Source organism: Oenanthe melanoleuca, chromosome 2 (assembly GCF_029582105.1).
Source record: "Oenanthe melanoleuca isolate GR-GAL-2019-014 chromosome 2, OMel1.0, whole genome shotgun sequence".
Lineage (NCBI taxonomy): Eukaryota > Metazoa > Chordata > Aves > Passeriformes > Muscicapidae > Oenanthe > Oenanthe melanoleuca.
In genome coordinates, this window is record NC_079335.1 from 131,784,336 (window position 1) to 131,807,799 (window position 23,464).

The 23,464-nt window shown below is 36.8% G+C and overlaps 1 protein-coding gene across 4 annotated transcripts in view; it reads right to left on the reverse strand.

Annotated features, from left to right (window-relative positions):
• The window catches only part of ARHGAP21 (Rho GTPase activating protein 21), a 110,602-nt gene that overhangs the window by 22,001 nt on the left and 65,137 nt on the right, over positions 1 to 23,464 (reverse strand). For all 4 annotated transcript variants that reach the window (XM_056483264.1, XM_056483266.1, XM_056483263.1 and 1 more), the window contains 2 exons: positions 18,161 to 18,215; positions 6,977 to 8,927 (listed from right to left, as the gene is read on the reverse strand). In XM_056483264.1, coding sequence (XP_056339239.1) covers positions 6,977 to 8,927; positions 18,161 to 18,215 — 2,006 coding nt within the window. The remainder of the gene's footprint in view (positions 1 to 6,976; positions 8,928 to 18,160; positions 18,216 to 23,464) is intronic.

Here is a 23,464-nt window from a genome sequence, read left to right on the forward strand (position 1 = left end):
TGAAAACTGTATCTATGAAAGTCTATTGTTTATTTCAGTGTCAAACAAAAGTTTAACTATCTTTCTACACAAAGCAATTCTAAAGGTTCCTGCTTGCCATATTACCCCATCACACAAAAAAGTACAATTCTCAGTATATTCTTTGTTGCCAAAAACCCTGACAGCATTCCCTTATTACCTGCAATTATTATTTGAAGCTATAATGATACACTGAGGATGATTTATGCTATGAAAATATTACCCATCATCTCAATTAAAACTCTTCTAGATGTTATAAATTATTGCTCCAAATTTTAAGTTTTAATTAAAAAAATATTTTTGAGTTACAGAAGCATTTAAACAGTATTTAAAAATGTAATTTGTAATTTTGTTTTGGCCGCTATACCTCAGAATACCACAATGATTTAAAAACTGTTCTTTGGATAAGAAACACTGAAATGTTCAGCCTGGAGCAACAGTGATTTGGCAGGCCACACTGTAAAACCCTGGAAAAAAAATAGAAGACTGATGCTTATCTTAGAAACACTGATGACATGTTAAAAGCTGTTCCAATGCTATCACTATAATAATGGAAGAAACAGTCCTCAAAAATGAACAATTGTCAGCCCTAATCTCTTCTGCAATTGCAATCATTTGGAATAGCTAGCAATAACTTGTAGAAAAGAAAATTATCACAACAGATGAAGATTTTCAGTCTCATCTTGACTGCTAGCAGATTTTCCTTAAAACACACCATATCAGCCATCAGTATTCAGCCACCATTTGCCCTGAAGATATCCACACATTCTGAGCTGATGAACCACAGTCTCTGCTGGACAAGTCCGAGGTTTGAGTTTTAACGGGAAAACAGAATGAGTACATTCTTTCAAATGCTTCCTTTCTGCATGTGAGAATGTTTCTGTTTGCTTCCCCTGACTTGGTCTATTTCTATCATCATAACCTATTTCATAGCATGTTGTATAAGCATATAAATTAATTTTCTTGCTTCAGTTGCATTTAATATGTGTGTATTTACACTGTCATCTCCCAAGCCTCAGCAGCCTGCAGAGAGGCATTAAGATGTAGGGGGAGGATAGGGAAAGTATAGCACATACTCCACTAAGACACTTTCCAAAAAGTACTTGGAGTTACGTACCTGACCTAGGACTTAAAGGTAGGTATTGATAAGGTAAAGTTATACAGCCCTACATCCAATACTGAAGAAAATAAATGCAACCACATGCATAATAAGTTGCCTGAAAAGCTTAACTAATAGTAGGTGGTTTAGAATGTCTTAACTCCTAATTCCTTAGCTAATTTGCTTCAAAAATTATATACAGTAAAATGACAACAAGAACAACATAAAAAAAGGACAAAGAATAACAGGGGTTGAGCAGAACTCACTGCAAGCCAGTGAGTTTTACCCTACCTGCTAATCAGCAAGTATCCAAGTACTTCTATTTATGACATGTTTGTAAAAATACAAAAAAACCCCCACAAACAACAAAAAAAAACCTCCAAAAAAACAACAAAACAAGAACACCAACAAACCCCACAAAAACAAAAAACAAACAAAAAATTCCACAAAAACCAAAACCCCCCACTTTTTTGTTTTGAAAATTAGCATGAAGACCAGCTTTTAAAACACGGTGCACAGAGGAGTGTGCCTGATTACCAGCACCAGAAATTGCTCTGGTAGTTTGCCTGCACTAAGGGTAGAAGCAATAGAGATTTATTGTAAGGGTGGTGAGGCACTGCAACAGGCTCCCCAGGGGAGCTGTGGATGCCCCATCCCTGTAAGTGCTCAAGGCCAGGTTGAATGAGGCTCTGAGCAACCTAATGGAAGGTGATTCCACTGATGGCAGGGGTTTGAACTGAATGGTCTTTAGGGACTCTTTTAATCCACACTGGGAATTCAGTCAACAGGAGACATGTTTTAGAAAAACAGACACACACTAAGGGAACAAATACATGCAGTTTCAGCTGTGAAAACCCTGGCAAATCTTTATTTAAATCAAAACAGGGTATTGGATAACAAAATTTTACTGTAATACAGAAGAAAACAGTGACATTTACGGTGCACTTAAAATCATATTTGGCTCAGATATTTTAAAGAGCAAATAGTGGGAGAACAGGAACTACCAACATTCAGTATCACATATCCTTGCCCTGCTCTTATACCTTTCCAAAGGTGTGAGTTTCAGTCAGAGGGAGAACATATCTAATTTTCACAGTATTTTGGTATTATCAAAGTCTGGTCAGGTTATTTTTATCTGGCCAATTTTCTCTCAGTTATTCACAAATTAATAGTGGAATAAAGTGACCTAAAACTTTTCTAGGTTAAAGATGTGCTACATAATTTCAAAATAGGATCACACCTTTGAGGAGAAAATCTTTGTACTTACAGGACACTAGTACATGCCTAAGAAAAAAACTCTATAATAGGATGGCTATGAACTTGATTTTATTTTAAAATGATTTTGAACTTCAAGATAATATTTTAAAAACCTTATCCAAAATACATCTGTTTAAAACTAATTTTCATGTGACAGGCCTCTGAAAAGTTGGAAAGAACATCCACCCAGTAGTAATGGCCAAAGCACTAAGCTGGCCTGACAGCTACTCAATGAGGTGCAATGAGGTTAAGTACTGAAGCAGCACCTCCATTTCACTCCTGTGGGTAGTTCATTCAACTCAATGTGGGAGTTGGATTAACCTCTTCTACATTTATTTCTTTCTACTCTACAGTAAGTACTGTAAGCAGCAAAAATTATTTTCAACCTTGCTGCAAATCTCAGACATGTATACCAGACATTTTTATCTATGAAATGTATTAAAATAACCATACTCTGAATCAACATTTTTTCAACAGTTACAAAACACATAAAATGTTGGGGTTGGAAGGGACCCAAGCCCCCTGCTGTGGGTAGGGACACCTTCCACTATCTCAGGTTGCTCAGTGACCCACTCAACCAGGCCTTAAACACTTTCAGGGAAGGGCATCCACAACTTCTCTGGGCTACCTGTTCCAGTGCTTCACCACCCTCACAGGAAAGAACTTCTTCCTAATATCTAACCTAAATCTCAATTTAAATCCACTGCTCCTTGTCCTATCACTACACAGTAAAAAGCACACGTTTGGCTTTCTGGGCTGTGAGTGCACATGGCTGGGTCATGTCCAGCCTCTCACCCACCAGCATCCCCAAGCCCCTCTGGGCAGGGCTGCTCTCACCCTGTCCATTCCCCAGCCTGTGTTCAAACCAGGCGTTGTCTTAACTCAGGGCACCTTGCACTTGGTCTTGCTAAGCCACATGAGATTCCCATGTGCCTACTGCTTGAGTTGTCCAGGTCCCTCTGGATTACATCCCATCCTTCAAACGTAGCAACATCACCTCTCAAGCTTGGTGTCATCTGCAAATCTGCCAAGGTCACTCAACCCCACCATCTGTGTTCATTAATGAAGATATTTAATAACACTGGTCCCAATAAGGACCCCTGAGAGATACAACTTCTCATCCATGTCTATCAGGATGTTCAGCAGCATTCTACTTTCCATTCCAGTGAAGATTAACTCATCCAAAAATTACCTAGTAGGTCAGAAAAATATAATTTGCTGTTCTCCAGCCCAGAAATCATGCAAGTCCAAAAAATGCACAATTGCTAATATAGTCACTGATGGAGAAAATGGTATTTTTATTAGTCTAGAAAACAGGTGAGACCTTTTCTGGGTAAAAACAGTAGACTGTCACTAGACAAACTCATACAGTTTGAAACAATAAAGAACATTTTAAGAACACAGCTTTTCTTTGGACCTGAAATAGAAACAGCATCTCAGAACCACAATATGCTGCATTTAGTAGCACATGGAAAGTAGCAAAGCCTGCAAAACCACTAAGTTTATCTGTAAAGCTGGCAGCTTCATCATCCTCCAAGAACATGTGTTTACATGAAGAAGAGTTTGAACACACAATATTTTGCCTATTTTTTCAAATAAATTCATTTCTCCCATAAAAGATATTACAGCTACCTACTAGGTTTGGTCTGAACAAATCTCTCATTTCTATTAGTAAATTACACCCAAAATTTAAATCTTCTTGCTTCTGAACTACCTTTTTGAAAAGACTAATGTCAAAAGGCAGTTCTACAGTAACTCACCATGATCTCTGCAAAAATCTGCTGTAAGGAATCTTGACAGAAACTCAGCTTAGATTTGTGTTTGTGGTGCAGGGCACTGTGGTACTTACCCAGAGCTAAAATCATCCTGATGATGTGTTGCTCCCAGAAGTGGATTAGTCACAAAATATTGCTGCAAAAGCTAACTGTTCCTGGCTGAATTTCTACCAAAATATGACCCTGGCCACATCTACTACTATCTACTACTTTTAATAAGCAGAAAGTGGTGAAAAAATAGACACAAAACACCACACATTTTAAATGGTAGCACTCTGTGACCTTGGAAGGTATTTGTTACCCTCCCCCAAATTTACATTTTTACACTACTCCAAATATCTACTGTACAAATAACTTCAGTAAGTGTATTTATTAAATTAGCTCTATCCAATAAAACCTAAGTATGCAAAAAATCCTACTACACAGATAAAAACATAAGGCAAGTAAAGCAATTGCCAACTCCAAGGTATGTCTTCATTCAAAGTAAGATCCTTCTAAATAATCAGAGAAATAAAAAAAAGCCCAAAAAAACCCCCTAAACCAGAATTCCCAGTGACTTTCCATCTGATGAGGTAGAAAGCCTTAAGCTGAATTTCAAAGAAGATTTAGGATTTTATCCGACTGATTAAACACAGCTTTTAACAAGTGAAGTTGTAATTAGGCATAATGATAGCAGAACAAGCAAAGTTAGAATAATGCACATAAATTCTAACCTAAGAAGTGGTCCACTTTCATAACATTTCATGCTTTTTCTATTCAGAAAAGGTTATTTCCTCTTCAAGGTGCTGGAGCTGGGGTGGAAACTTTCCATAGCACCTGCACCAGCACAGGAATTTCTTGCAATGAAGACAGCAACAAAGACCATGCTGACTCATAGTGCCTAGGCTCTAGAAGCACCAGGTTTTAGTATTTCTGGAACATTCCAGAGGTTTCATTCCAAGAGGCTTATAAGAATTCAATCCCATGTGGTGCTATGCCAAGAGGCTGCAATGCAGAGTTACAATTTTGTTCTCTCTGAACTGCTCAGCTGCTACAGTACAGTACAACTGACATGATTAAGGCTTCACTGAACTTCAATCAACACATTTCTGTAAAATATGGAAGCAAGTCACATAAATAAAAGTTCATGGGAAATCTTTGTCAAAACTAAGAAAGGAGATGGTATAGAAAAGGTTGGGCTTGATGTTACCAATCTTGATCTGGCTTTAACATGACATTTAAACTGTATGGGATTAGAATACTCCCAGCAAATATGGAACATAACTAAATCAAGAACCCAACAATGATTTTAGGCAGTGTATTGGAAAATTCTGCACAAAGATCGGTTACATGCCTCACAAACTTTGCTAATCCTTAAAGAAAGACTGGCTAGGTCCAAAGAAGAATCTAAAATTACAGTGATGAATCTAGTAATAACAAGAATGAAAAAGATCTATACAACTCCCATTCAAAATGAAAAACCCATCAAGAGCAGCATCTACTAGCTAAGAAAGCACTTTTTAATTTTTTACCAGTATTCTGTCAAAAGAACAGAATTATTGTATCATTTGTACGATTTCCATTTTCTAATGAACACAAAGCTTCTTCACTGTTTTTTGGTTATTCACTTTCAACTAGTAGCAGACATTATAGATAATGCTAGGGAAAAAAAAATAAAAAAATCACTGCTTCAGATCCCCAACAGAAGACAATTATGCTAAAGACATAGTATCTGTAATTCTTTTAACCTAATGTGCAAGAAAAAAAAAAAAAAAAAAAGGATCGTTAAAAAGAGGTCTTTTCCACATAAAGTCAGAGAACCAAAATTCTGCAGTATTTTCTAAATACTTCCTACACTAAATTCAAGAGCACAGAGAATCAGGTATAGATCAACTCCTGTGGAAAATGATCCACAGACATCCAGACTACAAAGGATTAAATCATCCACAACAGAAGAAATTCTAACCCAAGAAAAACAGCAGGACAAAGACAAGAGAGGCATTGACTACTTGGATAGAACAAAAAGCTTAGAACAGAAATGCTCTGACAGAGTAACTCTCTCTTCAGCAGAAGACACTAATTCATCACATATCCAACATTCAATTTTTTTTTTCTTCTATTTCCAATCCTTCCTTTGGTTCCTTTCCTCTTCAGAACCCACCCCCATAAGCTCCCTGTAATTCCAACCCTGTCTGTGTCACAGCACACAGGCAAATCTTTCAGGCTTCTCAGATCCTGCTTCCACAAACCCTTTCATTCATATCCACATTAGTGTCTTTACTTGCAAAGCCACTGCTTTTTATTGCTATCCCTTCACCTGAAACAGCTTTCATCTATTCCCCATCTGTCTCAGAAAGCATTCACCATTCCCATTCAGCTGAAAAACTTCTTTTTTCCCCACAAATCACTCTTATACGGATTTGCATCCATATTTTCTCTGTACTGAATTTCAATTATGTTTTATATTAGAGAAGTTAAAGCATTTAAAAGGTGCTGCAAATGTTAGTTGTCCATATACGTAACATCACAACATTATGTGGAGTGATAACCAGATGGAGTTATGTAACACAGACTTACCCAGAGGGTTAAAGAAAACTCTAGAAAAATATTACATCACTGTGGTCTTTTTTGTGGTCATTCTCCAGGACCCTCAAACAAAACAGATTTTTTTTTCTCCACTGAAAAATATTTTTACTTGTACTAACCTTAAGTTATTTTAGATGAGAAAAAATCTCCCATGCCTCAAACTCAGGGTTTACAGGAATAGCAGTCAGCTACCTGGCACGGTGTTTTTCATCAACTTTAGGAGAGAAAAGAATTTGATGTATACTGAAATCATTTAACTCACCAATAAATGGAATTGAAGCCAAAGAGTCACCAGGTGGGCTGGAACTTGATGCTTTCCTTTCCTCTATTCTTTTTATGTGGACTTCTCTTCGAGCATCATTAGGTAACCAACAGGTAGTGTCTGAGGCTGCCTCTTGGTCATTTACAGCAAGAATGTAGGACTGATGTCTCAAAGGTTGAGGAGTTTGGTGGCCAGAAGGTGTTTTGTCCCGCATGACCACTGTGTCTTTGTCATTTCCCTGAACATCCATTTGCACACTTTCAGACTCACGAACATCTTCCCTTTCAAAACCCTGAATCTTTTGTTTGATGGAACCATCTACATTGTCAGAGGTAGTTAAACACTCACTTGTTGGCTGAACAAGTTTGGTGGAAGCTAGAGCCAGAGAGGAGGGCTGGATGGTTTTACCAGTTTCTGCTTTGTGATCTGGGGCACCCTCAGCTCGGATCCTCGACTGTTGGTTTAACGGACTGCTTTGATGCAAGTGATTTACTGTTCTTTGGTCTTTGCTGGCAATAGCATCCAGGCCCTGGTTAAGGGGAATTGATGGTTTTGCTGCATAGGGAGCTGAGTTCTTCAGAGAGCTACTTCTAGAACTTCTAGCTGGTGTGAGAGACAACCTCTCTTGTGAAACACCTGCAGATTTTGAAACTCCCATAGGAGTCTGCGAATCGCGAGAAGGCTGTAACATTTTAATATCTGGTGAAACTTTCTGGAAGTGAGAACCAGGCAGAGAAGCTCTACTACCTGTTCTCCTGTTATCTGAAATATAAGTATTTGGAGCAATAGGAAAATTTTGACCTCGAAGGGACATATGAAATGCATGTTGTCTAGATCTGTCATAAATACCTCGCCGATCATCTTGTTCAGTAAACCCTGTCCATTTGTAAGTCTTTCTCCTATCTCCATTTGCATCTGCAATCATATTGTCAGAATGAAAATTTTCTAGCACTTCACCCTGTTTGCTGAGATAATCCCATGACCGAGCCCTGTGATTTCTAGCATTGACCGAAGGCGAAGTTAGAGTATCTTGAGAAGCACTTCGTGGCCACTCTTTCATCAACACGGGCTCTTCGAGCCTTTCCTGGGATACACTCCTCTGCCGGATCTGCACAGACTGCGGAACCCTGTCGTGAGAGGTGCTCCTGCGCCGTACCTGAGAAGCAGTGCGATTTGGCACCACCTGATTATACTCAGTTGTGTTCTGAGAGGCTGCCCTCAAGCTGTCTAACCTTTCCTGTATTGTTCGGGAGCCATACATGTGCATGCGCCTATTATCAATGTACTCCTTGTAAGTTTTGTAGGTCTTCCAGTCTATATGCTGGTGGGAGGCTGGAGAACTGTAGTGATTAGTAGAGACTGAGGGCGACTCTGTGGCTTGAGTAGAAGATCTAGTGTTTGGGATGCCTTCTGGACATACTACATAATTTGAAGCTTTACCTACTGTTCCAGTTGTATCAACTGGTCTTGTTATTGGAGTCTGGGGAAGTACAATGGCAGTGGACACTAAAGACGGTGGTGATGTGGTCCATGCTTTCAGATTGGTTTGATCTTTTAAGCCGTATCTTACTTCCTCTGTCCTGTGTGATGGACCAGCATGGTTATTTCTGCAAGACGGCAAATCTACAGCCTTCTCAGAAGGCACAATAACAGTCCTTACAGTTTCATTGCAAACACACACGGCTGTATTTGATTTTGCAATGTCTGTTGGTGATGGAGGCACTTGTATTTCCATTCTGTAGGCCCTCTCTGGCTGTGCCAATGCCCGGACTGGTCTACTGACTTGCTGCTTCCCCAGCGAGAAGTCAGACGGGAGCTTGTCTCCAGCTGGTGCCTTAACAGAGGCTGTGGATGTCAGGCGTGGATAACATATGGGTGGTGGTTCAGGTATGTTGTGGGCATTGCCACTGTAGGCTTCGTTGCCTTTCAGGTAGGCATCTTGAGAATACGCCTGTGGAGAGAAGATTAAGTGAGTATTCAGCAGTAAGGGAAAAAGAAAAGTTCGTCATCTAGTATTTGCATGAGCAAGCTTCAAGGGAGGGGAACACAGGTTCAAAATTCACACTCCCCCTAATTTCAGGCAAAATGTTAGTTCAAAAGATAAAACCAGCATTCCATCCCCTTAGTGAACAGAAACAGAACAAGCAAAATCATGGCATACAATCCCTCAACAATTAAAAAACAGAACTGATGACCAATTCTAGGAAATACTGCAAGTAGGGCACTGAGTCAGGTTTCTCAAAATCCATGAACAGACAACAATTTTTCTCCCCTTGAATTCTGCTTCCTAACATGGTATTTCACATATTTTTCTCATTTAAGCCTCCCATTGCTGGAAATTGGAATTTCACAGCAATCGATAGGTTAAAATGCTGCGTAATAAATTCAACTAGCACTAGAAAATTCTCTATACACTTCGGGTATTAAACAACTCTGTTCACTTAATGCAGTACATATGAAAAGTACAGACAAATATACATACGCACACACTCCTCTAAGATGTCTTCTACAAAAAAGCTACCATTCTTAAACATATAATGAGTAAATTGAAGCAGTAACACATTGTTGTGAGACAACACCCTGTAAGTCATATTTTACAGAAGACAGCAAGTACATGGTACAAGAATTTTAGTGCAAAAAATATTAATGATATTTAGCATTTTTAACTTTGAGGTATAAATAATATGAAAATTCATACATATTCACCACTGTCCATGCACTATTGAAACCCAAACTGAAATCTCTAATTTCCTTAGTGCACTTTGCATCTTCATGCATAACAACCTGACTCCTAAGAAAAAAAATGGTTATGTTACACTTACTACGTTTCTGCAGCAGTTCTGAAAGCAGCATTTGTCATTGTGAAATTAACAGAACATTCAAAATAATAAATCAATGAGAAGCATACAGCATACTTAAACAATATTCTGTTATTGAAAAACTTCAGCATGACTTTGTTCAGTTTGAACATAATGAAATAAAGAGCAATGCAGAACCTGCCAATGTAACAGAAGATTAAAATAATTTATCAGGGCTTTTACACACTTAGGAGTTCTATTACAGCATTTCCTGTTCAAATCATAACATGCTCAATTCCAGTATATCAATGTGCTCTTTCTTAGGAGTAGACAGTTATAAAAGCCCAAGTGCAGCCATAAAATTAACACAGAGCAAAGTAGAGAGGAGGGCGAGGCATTTGCAATACTGCTGCAATGTTATACCGAGCATTAGTGAAGTGCAAAATATTAAAGCACACTAAAACAGACCAATAACACAGGCACAAACCACAAATCAAGAAATCAGCATTATGAAGAAAATTCAGCTCAGACTATCTAGCTCATTTCCAAACTTCTTGTTTCATATTCTTGCTTCTCACAAATCATTGAGAAAAACATGCCTTACAAAACCATCAGAGAAATGGCTACTGTACATTTCTTACCAGTGCTGTGACATCCTTTGTAAACTGCAGCTGGCAGAAAACAGGAAAATACAGTAAAAACTGCTTACAGATGTAAAGACAGAATTATCTTGTCATATTGATGTTGACTACAGCAAGCTAAAAATACAGCCACACCGATTTCACTGGAAGGTACCAACAGATATAAAGAGCAGTACAGCATAAAAAATAACTTCACCCTCCTTGTGAGCACGTCCATCTCAGGCTTTTATCTGCTCCTTATGTTTATCCTGTACCTTTACAGAAAGCAAAATATGTTAGTGCCATTTTGCCTTGGTGCATCCCTACAGCTGCCTGCAGAGAGCTCTGGCTCCGTGTGATGAGATTTCCCTTCCACTACAGCAACATAAGTGTCTCTCATTTCCCTGGGCTGCTACCATCCATCCCTGCTTCCTGGTGACGAAACAAGGGCTTTATTATGCATTTAAAACAGCACGCCCCTTCCTCACATATATCCAAACACGACCACGAACTGTCAGCTGACTGCAGCTGCTTTCACGGTGTATGTGAGAGCTGAAAATTAGAGGAATGATGCTGCAGAAACACTCTCCTCATGTGATTTGTAATTTTTTTTTCCTCCACTCACAGTAAAAATCAGGACAGGCTTCCACTGACACATTTAATGGGGGGAAGGAATATATGAAGAGACACATTTCTAAACCTTTAAATAGCTATTTAAGATTGTGATGAATTAAATAAAGAAATTAAATTTTAAAATTAAACAAGAGAATTATGAAGAATTAAGCTGAAAAATTGGAAGAGATGCTGAATTCTCTAAAACCAGATTGAACAAGATCATTCTGGTATGCAAGACAAACAAAACCCATCATCTACTGCCCTCTAATTGGAAAATAATTAACAATTTATACAGTTGAAAAAACAGCTGATATCCCACCTTCTCTGGGATGTAATGTACACATTACACCAACAGAAAACACTCCATTTGTGTTTTTGTAAAACATTCCCCCTGACAAACAATGCTTCATTGACTTTGACAGCAAGAAGGCTAAATTCCAAAGCTCGTGTGTTCTGATTGTAGCTCAAGACTACAAGTGAGGATAAAAAAATCAGTTCTCAGTTCTTGACAAAATTTATCACAGGTATTAAAATATCACCTTCAGAAGACAGCATTCCCAAAATGACAACTAGGTTTTCTCCTCCCAAAAACAAGTCTGTTTCCATGACTGAAGGTATATCCAGACAGACAGACTGCCAGTTCTGTGTAAGACAGTTACTGGAAAGTGTATTTCTCCTCTCAACCTCATTTCACCCACTACCCAAGAAAGCACTGAAACAAAGCAGAACACACTTCCAAGAAAAAGAAAGTTTATAGACAGGACTGTGATATTTCCACAAAAAATATTTGGTATCTTTGTTTCATAGCTCCGATTAAGGGCCTACAGAAAATAATGCAAATTACAAAGAAACTGATGGATTTGTCCTGCAAATGTCACACTGAAGGACTAGCTTCTTTACTAATGAAATATTTTAACTGCTTTAGGCACAAAGTGATGAGATTTTTAGAAGATGTTTAGAGACTAAGAAATGTGAAATACATCAATGTATTTATTAGTTCATACATTGTTTTAATATTTAGCATATTATGCAAACACATAAAACACAGCTTGAATATTACTCTCTGTTTAGTTTCTCTAATAATAAATCACGTGGATAATGGTACCTTAATCTCTAAGTAGCTGCAACAGGATATGTTCATAAAAATGTCATTAGGGTACGGCTGAATTTTAAGTGTTCAAAAAACAAAAGCCAAATCAACCCAAACAAAAAAGGCTCGCAACTTGGAGAACAAAAATATTTTTTTAGTATCCAGATTAGTGATGCTCCTGATTCAGACACCAAGTCATTTCAATTTCCAGAACTGGATACTCAGCAGTTATTCAGAAGTTCCAACATGATCCAAAATTAGTCTAGATGTTTAATGAGCTCTTTTTCACCTTCTCAAAACAACGACAGCTTTAAAAGACTACCATACAAATGCAGCAATTTCAAGTGACATTAACTGCTCTGATGGATAACAGCTTTGCAACAATTACTACAAGAAGAAAATTGCTGCTCTTACAGTAAGAACTCAGCGTGTTTCTAGTTATTGGGTACCATTTCTTCCCACCTTGCAATCTGGTTTTGTTTGCACAAAGTTTGCAAACTCCTATGGTAAAGGATTAATTTTTGACTGTGAATTTGTACAACCATTAAGGGTTTAACTCCTAAGGTAATACATTCATGCCCTATGATAGGCAAAATACGTTTTAAGCAAATAAACCATTTTACAAGGTATTTAATTAACCACCTAAAATTCAGCTGAAGGGCTTTGGTCCCACTTTTACCCCCTTGATTTTGCACTGTTAAATGTTAGAACAGTAACAGCCAAATGCATGAGGATTCCTGTGGGAAAGAATCACAGTGAAACCCTGTACTTTCAAGAGCTCAAACCACCATATCCTAAACCAATTAGCCCAAATGCACAAAAACATGCAGCCCTATATTTCAGTGAGGATGAGTGTGCTTCACTACACTACAGGACAAATATCAACACTGATTTCAACAAAACTATTTACTAAATTGGTGATAAGCACTTTGATGAACCAGAAGCTAACATGCCCAACTCCTTGCAAGACTGAGCTTGAGGCATTCTTCCTTCCTTCTCCAATCAGTTTAGCTTCAGATTTTATTTCTTCACTACTAAATTGTTCTCTTCCCTAGTCTTAACTTAGTCTCACAGTCATCATGAGTACGTGAACTGCACACCAGAAAAGGTTTACAGCTCTCATAAAAAGGAAATACTTTCTAGTTACAGTTTTTTCTGGCAAGAATATTAGTAATACAGCTCAAAAGTGCTTTCATTTGACTCTGAAACACCCAAACACTACAGTCAGATAATGTTATTTGAAAAAAAAACCAAAAACCGCATACCCTTTCTTCCTAAAGGCAATGCATTTTCAGTATACAAAATTTAATGCCTTAGGCCAAATAAATTTTATTTCCAAATACAAGTTGTATAAGAGAGACTGCCTTGTAAAGTCTAAACTGTGGTTGGGAGGGTTGATGAAAATGGTATTTGCTAACATGCAGTGTTCAACAAGAAAACTTAAGTCTTTTCTAGGTCACTGTGTCTTCAGACACACTCTGTCTTCCACTGTACTTGCTGCCACAGCTTTAATATTAACCTCTGTACATATCAGTAACTGTCAGTACAAAATCTGGAAGCAAAATAGTGCTCCAAGTCTCTGGACTAAATACAGCTACTCAGAAAAATATCTCTATCCTTATTAAAAGATAAAGCAAATTAAAATATTTCAGAGTTTTCCATGTTGCTCCATTAGGTCCGGTGCAACTGGATGGTCACAGGAAGAGAAACAAAATTAAACTGGAAGTCTTTAACACTGAAGCCAATTGTGGGCAGACCTGTAGTCAGAGACACGAGGTTACTGAGGCAGGGAAAACTCTAGGATACACTTCCTCATTTAAGTTATTTTTCTTTTTGCAGTTGTTGGGGAAGGTTTTCTCTTTTATTTTTTAATTAAAATTACAGCTGCACAGCTGGCGATTTCAGGATATTACAAGGCCTTGAGAAGCACCAAATCCCACAAAAGTTCTAAGTTCAGAAATGATAATGCAGCATACTCTTCTCTACTGTACAAACCTTACAATATACTGAAAATTTCCACATCACCTGACTAGAAAGAACAAAAAAAAAAATTAAAAAAAAAATCTGTGTTTCAGTTGACTTTTACTCATTTTCCTGGTCATTCCCATCTAGGATTTTTGATTCCTCTACTATCTATGACAATAGAAACATTTCAGTTACTGATCTGCAGCTTCACTGGTTTGTAATTCTGAGAAAAGATTAAGATTTAACTAAATTTATAAAAATAACATAGCAGTAAAACAGCCCTCTTTTATGTCCACCTTTACCATTATTCATAGAAAGGTCAATAACATCTTTCTGTAAATGAAACTGCAAAGTTCCTTCTGGAAGGCTAAGGCACATTTCAGCAGAACTGGACACTAATAAAATTTAATGGTGACAACACCAAAGATCAGAAGTAACCTCTTACCTTTTGGGGCAACTCCTGTAAGGAAATGTTTTTTAGAAATTAAACTACTGGAGGTAGGCTAAAAGTTAGGTAAGATGAACTTTTAACTGAGTGTGTAGTGAGAAAAGTGCAAGAAAATGAATGGTGAAGAAAAAGGATACCTTACCTATAGCATATATGTTTATACACAACATAGTTATATACGTCTACAAAATAGTATCTACATATATTTACCTGTAATAAGCACCATATATAATGATTAATATGCTACATTACAAATGACCTTTCAAATAAGCAGCTCCAATGCAGATCTTATTAAAAATACTAATTTTCAAAAAGTGTTATTTTCAAGTGCTTGTTACTTAGAAATTCAGTGACCTATAGGCTGTATTTTTTACATACACAAGGAACAATTAGCAAGCACATTCCAACGTGAAACATTCCCACAGAAATGGTCCAAAAATCCTGCATATGGAGGATGTACTAACATACACACGTTAGACACAACAAAGCCTATTGACAATACTCATAATAATGCTCACTGGTACACAGGCTTAGAAAATCAATTTACTCTATGGAGCACCTTTACATTCAGTATTTTTTACCTAGCACAAGAAGCTTTTAAACAACTGGAAAGATGACAAAATTTAAACAGTATTTTAGTACTAAACTTGCTATCCAAAGGCCACAGAACAGTAATAATTTCATTGAATACACTTGAGAAAAACGAACTATTTGCAGTTGACCTAAATGCATCTTCCCATTTGCATGAAGTCAGCGGTACTAAAACCTACAAGATGCCAAAATTCTGTCAAAAAAGGTTGAGAATGCTACAGAAATTGCATATGGATATATCAAATTTGAAACACTGAGGATAACATGACAAAAATAATCCTCCTCTTCCTAGTTTAAAAATCGTCCTAATACCTACAAACTTTTCAAAATAATCTCTTCTGATAAATTTAAGTCAATTTATCACGAATTTGAGGAGAAGCATGAAAAAACCCAACACACATACAACTGTCAAGAGTTCAAGATTTTGTTACGGATATAGATGTCTTAAGTATCTTTTTACCCATCCACAAAGTGACATTTTCAACATCACACCAGTGAACAAATACAACTGACATTGGTTTCACTAAAGGTAGGATTTCCAATGTAATTCCCTTCCAAGTAAGCACAGTTCACATGCCATAGGGGGCAATGGCCTGTGAACTGAACTTCATTGTTACCACTGATGAATGGATTTGAAGGCGTGTTTTCAGGAACTTCAATATACCAAGAAGTTCACAGACATGGATATTTCTGAAAACTAAACTCAAGGTTTATAAATAACAAACTAAGGATAGAAACAAGCATCTGTGTTTCCAGCCCCCAGTCACGAGCACACGGAGTACACTACCAAGTACTATAAAATTTAGCACAACCAGCATCATTCCTGACTATAATGAAACTATTCCATCCCCACTGCACTAGATGCAGCATTTATTAGCTCATACTACAATATCCAGTAGTGCTTGAAGTTTTGCTATTTTTACATCATATCAGTATTTAACATCAGTTTACAATGAGTGACACCATTTGAAGACATTTACAGTGACATACGTCACAGAAAACAACTCAGTTACTTAACATTCTATAATAGCTTACATAACACAGCTTCAGCTGCAAGTTTTTCCTCTATTATAATTCAGAGGAATTGCATAGATTCTTCATTCTACTGAAGTTACTGAGAATGTACTGTACCAAAAGACTGCAAATTATTTTAGAAATGCTAAAATCTTTCCTCCTGTGTAGTGGGCTAAAACAAGATGCAATTCCTTTTTATCATCATAGTTTTTTCACAAGTTGCAGTTCAGTCATTGAAGACTGACCTGGAAACATATATACTGAAGTGTTTTGTGACAGGACTGAAGGAAGTACACCCAGTGCTCACCCTTATGGACACAGGAAACACCTGCACCTCCATGGCTTTCCTCTGGAAAATCCCATGTGGAACTGGAAGTCCCCAACAGCAGCTCACTTTGTCCCAAACAAATGCATCTAGCAAACAGCAGCATAAAATCCTTCTGTATCATGACCCAACCCAACAGTGAACACCTGAAGTAACTCACACAAGCTATAGGGTCAAGAAAAGCATTTTCTGTAAAATGATGACTTCACCTGTCAAACCTAATCCTCTTTCTATTGCCAACAGAGCAACCTCACATACAAAATCCACAACAGATATCACATCTTAAAACTCAGAAGAAACTTTTGCATAATGATGCCTGAAGATTGTTTACACATCCAATCTTTTTCTAGAACTTCCACAGGCAGGTATTTTTTTCTCTCTTTTCTTTACCCTCAATCTCCTCACAGAGAAAAACCTTTTCTTTTCGTTAATGTCTTTTCCTAACCCGTAATGGCAACAATCTTTTTTTGCCCTCTGCCCGCATCTCACCTGTTGATATAACAAGTTATGTATCGAGACAACCAATTATTTTTCATCTCTACTTCACCTGAAGTTTGCACTTTGTCACCAACAGAGAGATGATGTGCCTAAGACCTTCTCATCCAGAGAAATACAAATGTTTAACTTTAAAACTATAAATCCTGCATTGTCCAGATTCTTACACTATTATGGATACAAGACTGCATTAGATGCATATGGCATTCAGCTAATTTAAATGTTAACATTATTCCTGCATTTATACACATTCACAGTTCCAATTCTAAAAAAAGCAAACAAAAAAAAACAACCACCAAGAAACACCACAATAACTTTTTTTCTCTCCCACTTTTTCATGCAATCAAAACTCACATCCTGCCCCCAACATTTTCTGTGTTGGATTAATGAAATATGTCTTCATCAAATGTCGTCAAAATACCACTTCTATTCTAATAATCTTGGCTTGTTGTCCTAGCTGGAGAGTTTCTGTACCAGCTTCTATCTTCACTTTAATGCAAAACAAAGTTTTTTGTTGTTTTTCGTATTAATTTCTTTTGTAATAATGAAAAACAGCTACTGAAACCCATAGGTTTTTCTTAACACAGTGTCATCTTACTACTTCTGTGTGAATTAGAAAACACACTTCTCCAACTACTAACAAGAAAATCTACCCTGCTTGTCATCATCTTCTCTCCCCTGCTTCCAATTAAAAATAAACTAGAGCATATCAATATACTAGGTGGTTTTTTGATTCTTCACAATATGCACTTACATATCGTGTATTATTCAAGGCTCTTTACAACTTAGAGACACTAAATAAGGGATGGATTATCTTATCACACATGCAGGACCTCGATTAAAATCAAGAAACACTTAACAGCAGTCACAACTAAAAAATTTGGTAATAGCCTTTGGCCTCCTTTAGAACTGGACCTAGTTAAAGGAAGCCATCCGATTCAAAAATTCTAGCATAATGAAATTAATCCAAATTACAGTAAAACTATGAACAAGATGTATTTTTTAACATGCTAGAAATATGATGTGAAGACAACACTCCCTATATTTGGACTCCCCTGAAATTTCCAGCATGGCAAGGAGTAGAAAAATAAATAGGGAGGTACAAAAATATATATATTAACTCTAATTATTTGCTGATAGCACACTTCAAAGACTTTGTAACCAACAACAGAACATTTTTGTTTAGGTAACACACTCTCTGAACAGAGGCTTCATAAACATACCAGTTGAAGGATGTCCTCATCTTTTGGCATAACACTAAGTTCCAATACGCTGTCACTGAAAGAAACAGAGAGAAAAATATATCACAGATGAATTTTCAGAGATTTTCAATTCTTATTACAAAGATAATCCATTTACCTCCATAGATGAAAACTGTTCCAAAACTCCAACAGCTATTATGACAAACACATGGCACAACAAAAGTAAACACTGATTTCCACTAGAATCTCAGGAATAAGAGTAGAAGAGAAATCTGACTGAGTTTATTGATCCAACACACTCATTTAGGCAGTTTTATTTCCTCCTTTTTTTTTTTCCCTTTGAGTCCTGTTTAGAGCTTCTTGGACAAAACAGCATGACAAATCTATGAATAAAACCTAAAACTTTCCTCTTTCTTCAATTTAAAATTAAATCCTCTTAGTACTCTTTAAAATTGCTGTAGTGACACCATAATCACCACATCATGTAAAAAGAGGAGCAATACCAAGACAAGTACTGACCTACACCTTTCCACTCCAGTCACCTCTTAGCACAATCAACTTGAACAGTCATTCAGATGATATCTGAAATATGGATGAAAAATACTTGCTATTTGTAAGTGCTGCATTCATCAGTCTGAGCTGCTGAAACCAAAAGCAGCAGCACCATAAAGATCCAGGAATGTGAATAGTTCAATCAGTGTGACACAAACACAAGCAAAATCAGGACACCAAACGTACAATGTACCAGCTACCCCGCTGAACTTAAAAACAGTGAAATGCATAGTTGGCATCCACCAGAAATAAGGTATTTTTGCAAGAAAGAAAGAAGCCTATTATCTCATCTGAGATAATGGAATAATCTGTTCAAATCCATTAAATGTGAAGTGGAACAGGTACAGAGAAGGGCTACAAAAGACTACTGTACAGTCTATTATAACAAGGCCAAAAAACCAAAATGAAATTAGTGTGAGCATTACTTAGAAATCTCACATTCAGAACTAAAAACAGATATTTAAAAAAAATCTGACCATTATCAGCATAAGAAGAAAAGGTATACAACCTAACTGGGTATCTCAGAAATCAGTTCATCTGTACTGGTTAGTATAATTCATTAGGTGAGGAAAGACAAAACCAGCACAAAGACCAGCCCAACTACAAGGCACACTGATCAGCCTATGGAAGCACTGAGAAGAACCTCAGTTTATCTCTGCAAAAAAGAAAGTGACCATCTCAAAAAGTGATTATGTGATTTATTATGCTTTCTTATATGAAAAATGTTTCTATTTTGTGGTTTCTTTTCCATTTTCTAACAACCACAGACGTAAGGCTGAATTCCAAAATAGCAGAGTAAGGGTATTTGGTTTCAATCTTTTTAAACCATTATTCATTTTGGAAAAGAGTGTTCTTCAAGCTGCATAAAACTTACTTTAGTCTTAAAACTGAAGATCAGCAGTGATTTAGGCTTTTGTTTTTAAGTCCGCATACATCTAGGTAAAAGTAAGTCTTCAAAAGCTTTGTGAGGATTTTAAAATACTGAATTATAAGAAACAAGGGCATATTGACTTCATGTGCACTTACAATAGCATTTCCTACATTGACTGAATTCATAAACAGCTTGAGGCATTTTTAACAAAGTGTTCAGATTTCAGTTCTACACATGGATAGCATGTATGTATAATCATATCAGGTAACTGCTTACTTGCAGGACGAAGACTTTGGATGTCAAAAGTATGATAGCATTGCTCCTCTTGAAGTACTTTTTATATAAAGAAATATAATTTGACACAGAACAAATGATACTCATTTAAGTATTTTGCATGTTTCCCCACTTCCCCCTTTTTAAGAAAGTGATTAAATCCATTTACACAATTAACATATTTATAGAAGACGTTCAGAAGACTAAAGAGTTCCATTCAGAAACAACTTTTTCCACATAATTCAAATAATTACCGAACTATTCTATTCCCTTTTGCCTGAAGAACCTTTTGGCGACAATTTGGATTCTTACTTTATATTTTGTGACATGCTACCAGAACATTTTTTAATTCTCATATCAGAAACAAAAAGTATTAAGGAAGACTTCTGGTTTATTGTACAATAGAATTTAAATGCAAATTATGAACTAGAAAGTGTTAGTAAGCAGAAAGTGACAGTCTACAGAGGAGCTCCAGACAACTCTCAGATATTTATCATTCCAATTATTTTAAAATTCAAATGCCTTGATTCCAAGTCATCAAACTAAAGCACTAATCATAAAGCCTATAACAGTGCATTACTTTGTATTAATGAAACAAATTCAGTAGCTAAACTCTGTATATTTCTGAGTAAACCCAAACACTTTCAAGAACAGTTTGAAAAGAGAAACAAGCAGAACAGACAATCATTCAAATTCCCCAGTTTAAGAAAAAAGGGGGGAGGGAAGTGAAGGTGCAAATCACAATCTGTTTCTTCTTTTATTTGGAATCATAAGTAATTTACAGAGTTTATGTTAGCAATCAACGTATGTCCAAGTTGATTATATATGTAAACAGATAAGAAGAAATTATTAATGGACCAAACAAGCAACTGTTGGCAAAGAGCCGGGAATGTAGAGTTAAAAGTGTAGTCATGATTAACTAGCCACTCTAAGGTGTACCTTTCATCTCCCAGAGGAAATAATCAGTTTAACTTTAGTTTTGCTATCTCCAAGCAGAGGAAAATAGAAAATATTCTAGACACAGCTTGAAACTTTTCTGGGAACAGTACAGAGCATGGCTGAATTGTATCCCATCTTTAAGTTCCACTGGAAGATATGGCTATCACTTAATCTAAAGCAGTTAAGTTCTGATGTCTGCAGCATTATATAATGAAGACAAGGAGCTAAAATTGAATAACTTTTTAGAAAAATAATAAGCAGCTATAAAAATGGAGCCACAGAAGTAATCTAAAAAAAACCTGCCAGCCTGCACTGAGTTTTATTGCAAACAGCTGAACACCAAGCAATGGGGAAAAGCCCTCTCTTTAGAGAGGAGAGAATGAAATGTGCTGTAACCTTAAAAACTTCTCTGAAGATGAGTAAAATGACAAAAGGATAAGCATTTACATTCATCAATGTTTAAATGAATAATTAAAAACAATAAAAGTACAATTAAAATGTCTAGAAAACCAACATACAACATATTACGACTATGAAGGAAACTGCCTTTAGTCATAAAAATATTTCAGCTGACAACTCAGCCTTCCAAGAGGCCTTTCAGCATGCTGCCTCCACAAGGCCAAATGAAGAAGCCAAGGTGTGCTTGATGCAACACCAGCTACAAAACACAGCAACAACTGTTTCACTAAGTGCATTTAATGTGAAGAGTGTAAGTACATTCAAGAGTGAATTTGTGCAAGGCCAATCTATCAAGAATTACTAAATCAAGCAATGAAGCTAAAACCTGTGGTTTAGCAACTTCCTGAAGCAAAGATCTATAAAAAGTGGGCTGATTTCTGACCACTCAATCACTCTATAGTTCTAGCATTTTCAGGGACTTCAAAGAAATCTTTACTGGGTATTATCATAGAGGATAATGGCATAACAGACCATCAGTCTGACCTAGGTGGCAATGCTAATGCAAGAGCAGCATGCATCATAATGCAATTCTATTTTCCACAAAATGATAGCACAAGAAGTAAAAAACTTACATTCAGATCAAACTGCTCTGAGCTCAAAAATACTCTTTTCAAGCAAATAATGAGAGACAGCTGATTGTTCAGTCACATGAGAAGTACTGCCTGTAAGCTACAAGATACACCTGATGTGGAGTCTGAGCTCTCTTTATTGGATCAGAATTAATATTTATCTTTTTATCCTAAGAGATTCAACTGTTGATTTTCTGATGGTTGTGTATGCTGTATAAAATGCTCAAGGACACACATGACCTTTTGTTACAATCTTCTGTGATGTACACATCTGGCTCGAGAAAACAAACTGTTCTCTCCTAACAAACAATAGCATCCCTTCATCCTCCATGCCCTCATGGAAATCAGGGGGACAGATGCAGCAGCGTGCTACACCCTTCCTGGCTGCTCTAATCACTGGCAAGGCCTTGTTCAGGTGTCCCCAGTTTCTCCACAGCGGGCAGGAATTGTACTGAATAGTGCACTACCTAAATTCACTGAAAATGAGTGTAGGTATTTGATGCACAGGCACACCTAGAGGTAAGAATCTCTGACCATACAGGCCACTCAAAGATGTGACTGGTCCCCTTCTTGGATTAAGAGAGTTAATTGACTGATCTACATAGTTGACCATACACTATTGTACAATAGTGCTGCTTGTAAAAATACAAAGTAAAGCAACAATGCATGGCTAGTGTTACGTCCAGTTAAGGAAATAAAGCCCGTCTGTCCAGCTCCAGTACAGACAGCATTAATGACACAAAACATGTTTCAGTCTACCTTGTCCATCTCATCTCTGAATACAGTCTTGTCGTTTATAAAAAAACCAAAACAAAACCAGCAAACATCCTAAACAAAACCAGAGACACAAACTACCCAAGATGTACACATTTTGAATAAAATCTTGAATAAAGACATCACTGAAATGGGAAGATCAAAATCTGATTTTTCCTTTTTTGAACAGTAAGCATATCTAAGTTTTAACACTTGACAAGCCACTAAGACACATGAGATGAACTTAGGAAACATTCTTCCATCCTGATGATAATACATCTTTTTGCAACATAACTCAGTATTATATTGGAAACTCTGCTATAGAACAGAAATTGACTCCAAAAAACTGTAAAAATGAAGGCAGACATGAGACATGAAAAAGTACCTAGACTTATGCATAGAAATTATTTCACAAGTGCTTGTGAGATGCAGGAGCAATAAATATTAGTATTTGTTCAACTCTGAGCAAGGTTCATAATTTGCTGCAAAACAGAGGAGAGCAAAGACTTACTGCAGATATTCTGCAGGTGTGCCCTAGTATAAACTTTTTTCTTTGACAGATATACTGTTTTCTAGTTCTTAGATCTCATAAGCAAGATGGATTCCATAATCTTCTTTTCCAACTGACACATGTATGTATACCTAATATGTCTATTTTCAGATCAAACTTCCTCTGTAACACTTGGTGTTATTTACTAACAAGGAATAAGTACAAAAAATAAAAGGTTTGTGGTACAATTCAGCACACCTATTCTCAAACTTTTCTCAGCAATCAGCAAATATATGAAAAATAGAAATAATAAAACTGAGTGTGTATTAATGAAAATGTAATAATACGATGACTTTTCAAAACTCCTGTAAGCGGTCATTTCATGCTCAGTATATGAGAAGTGTGGCACATAATACTGT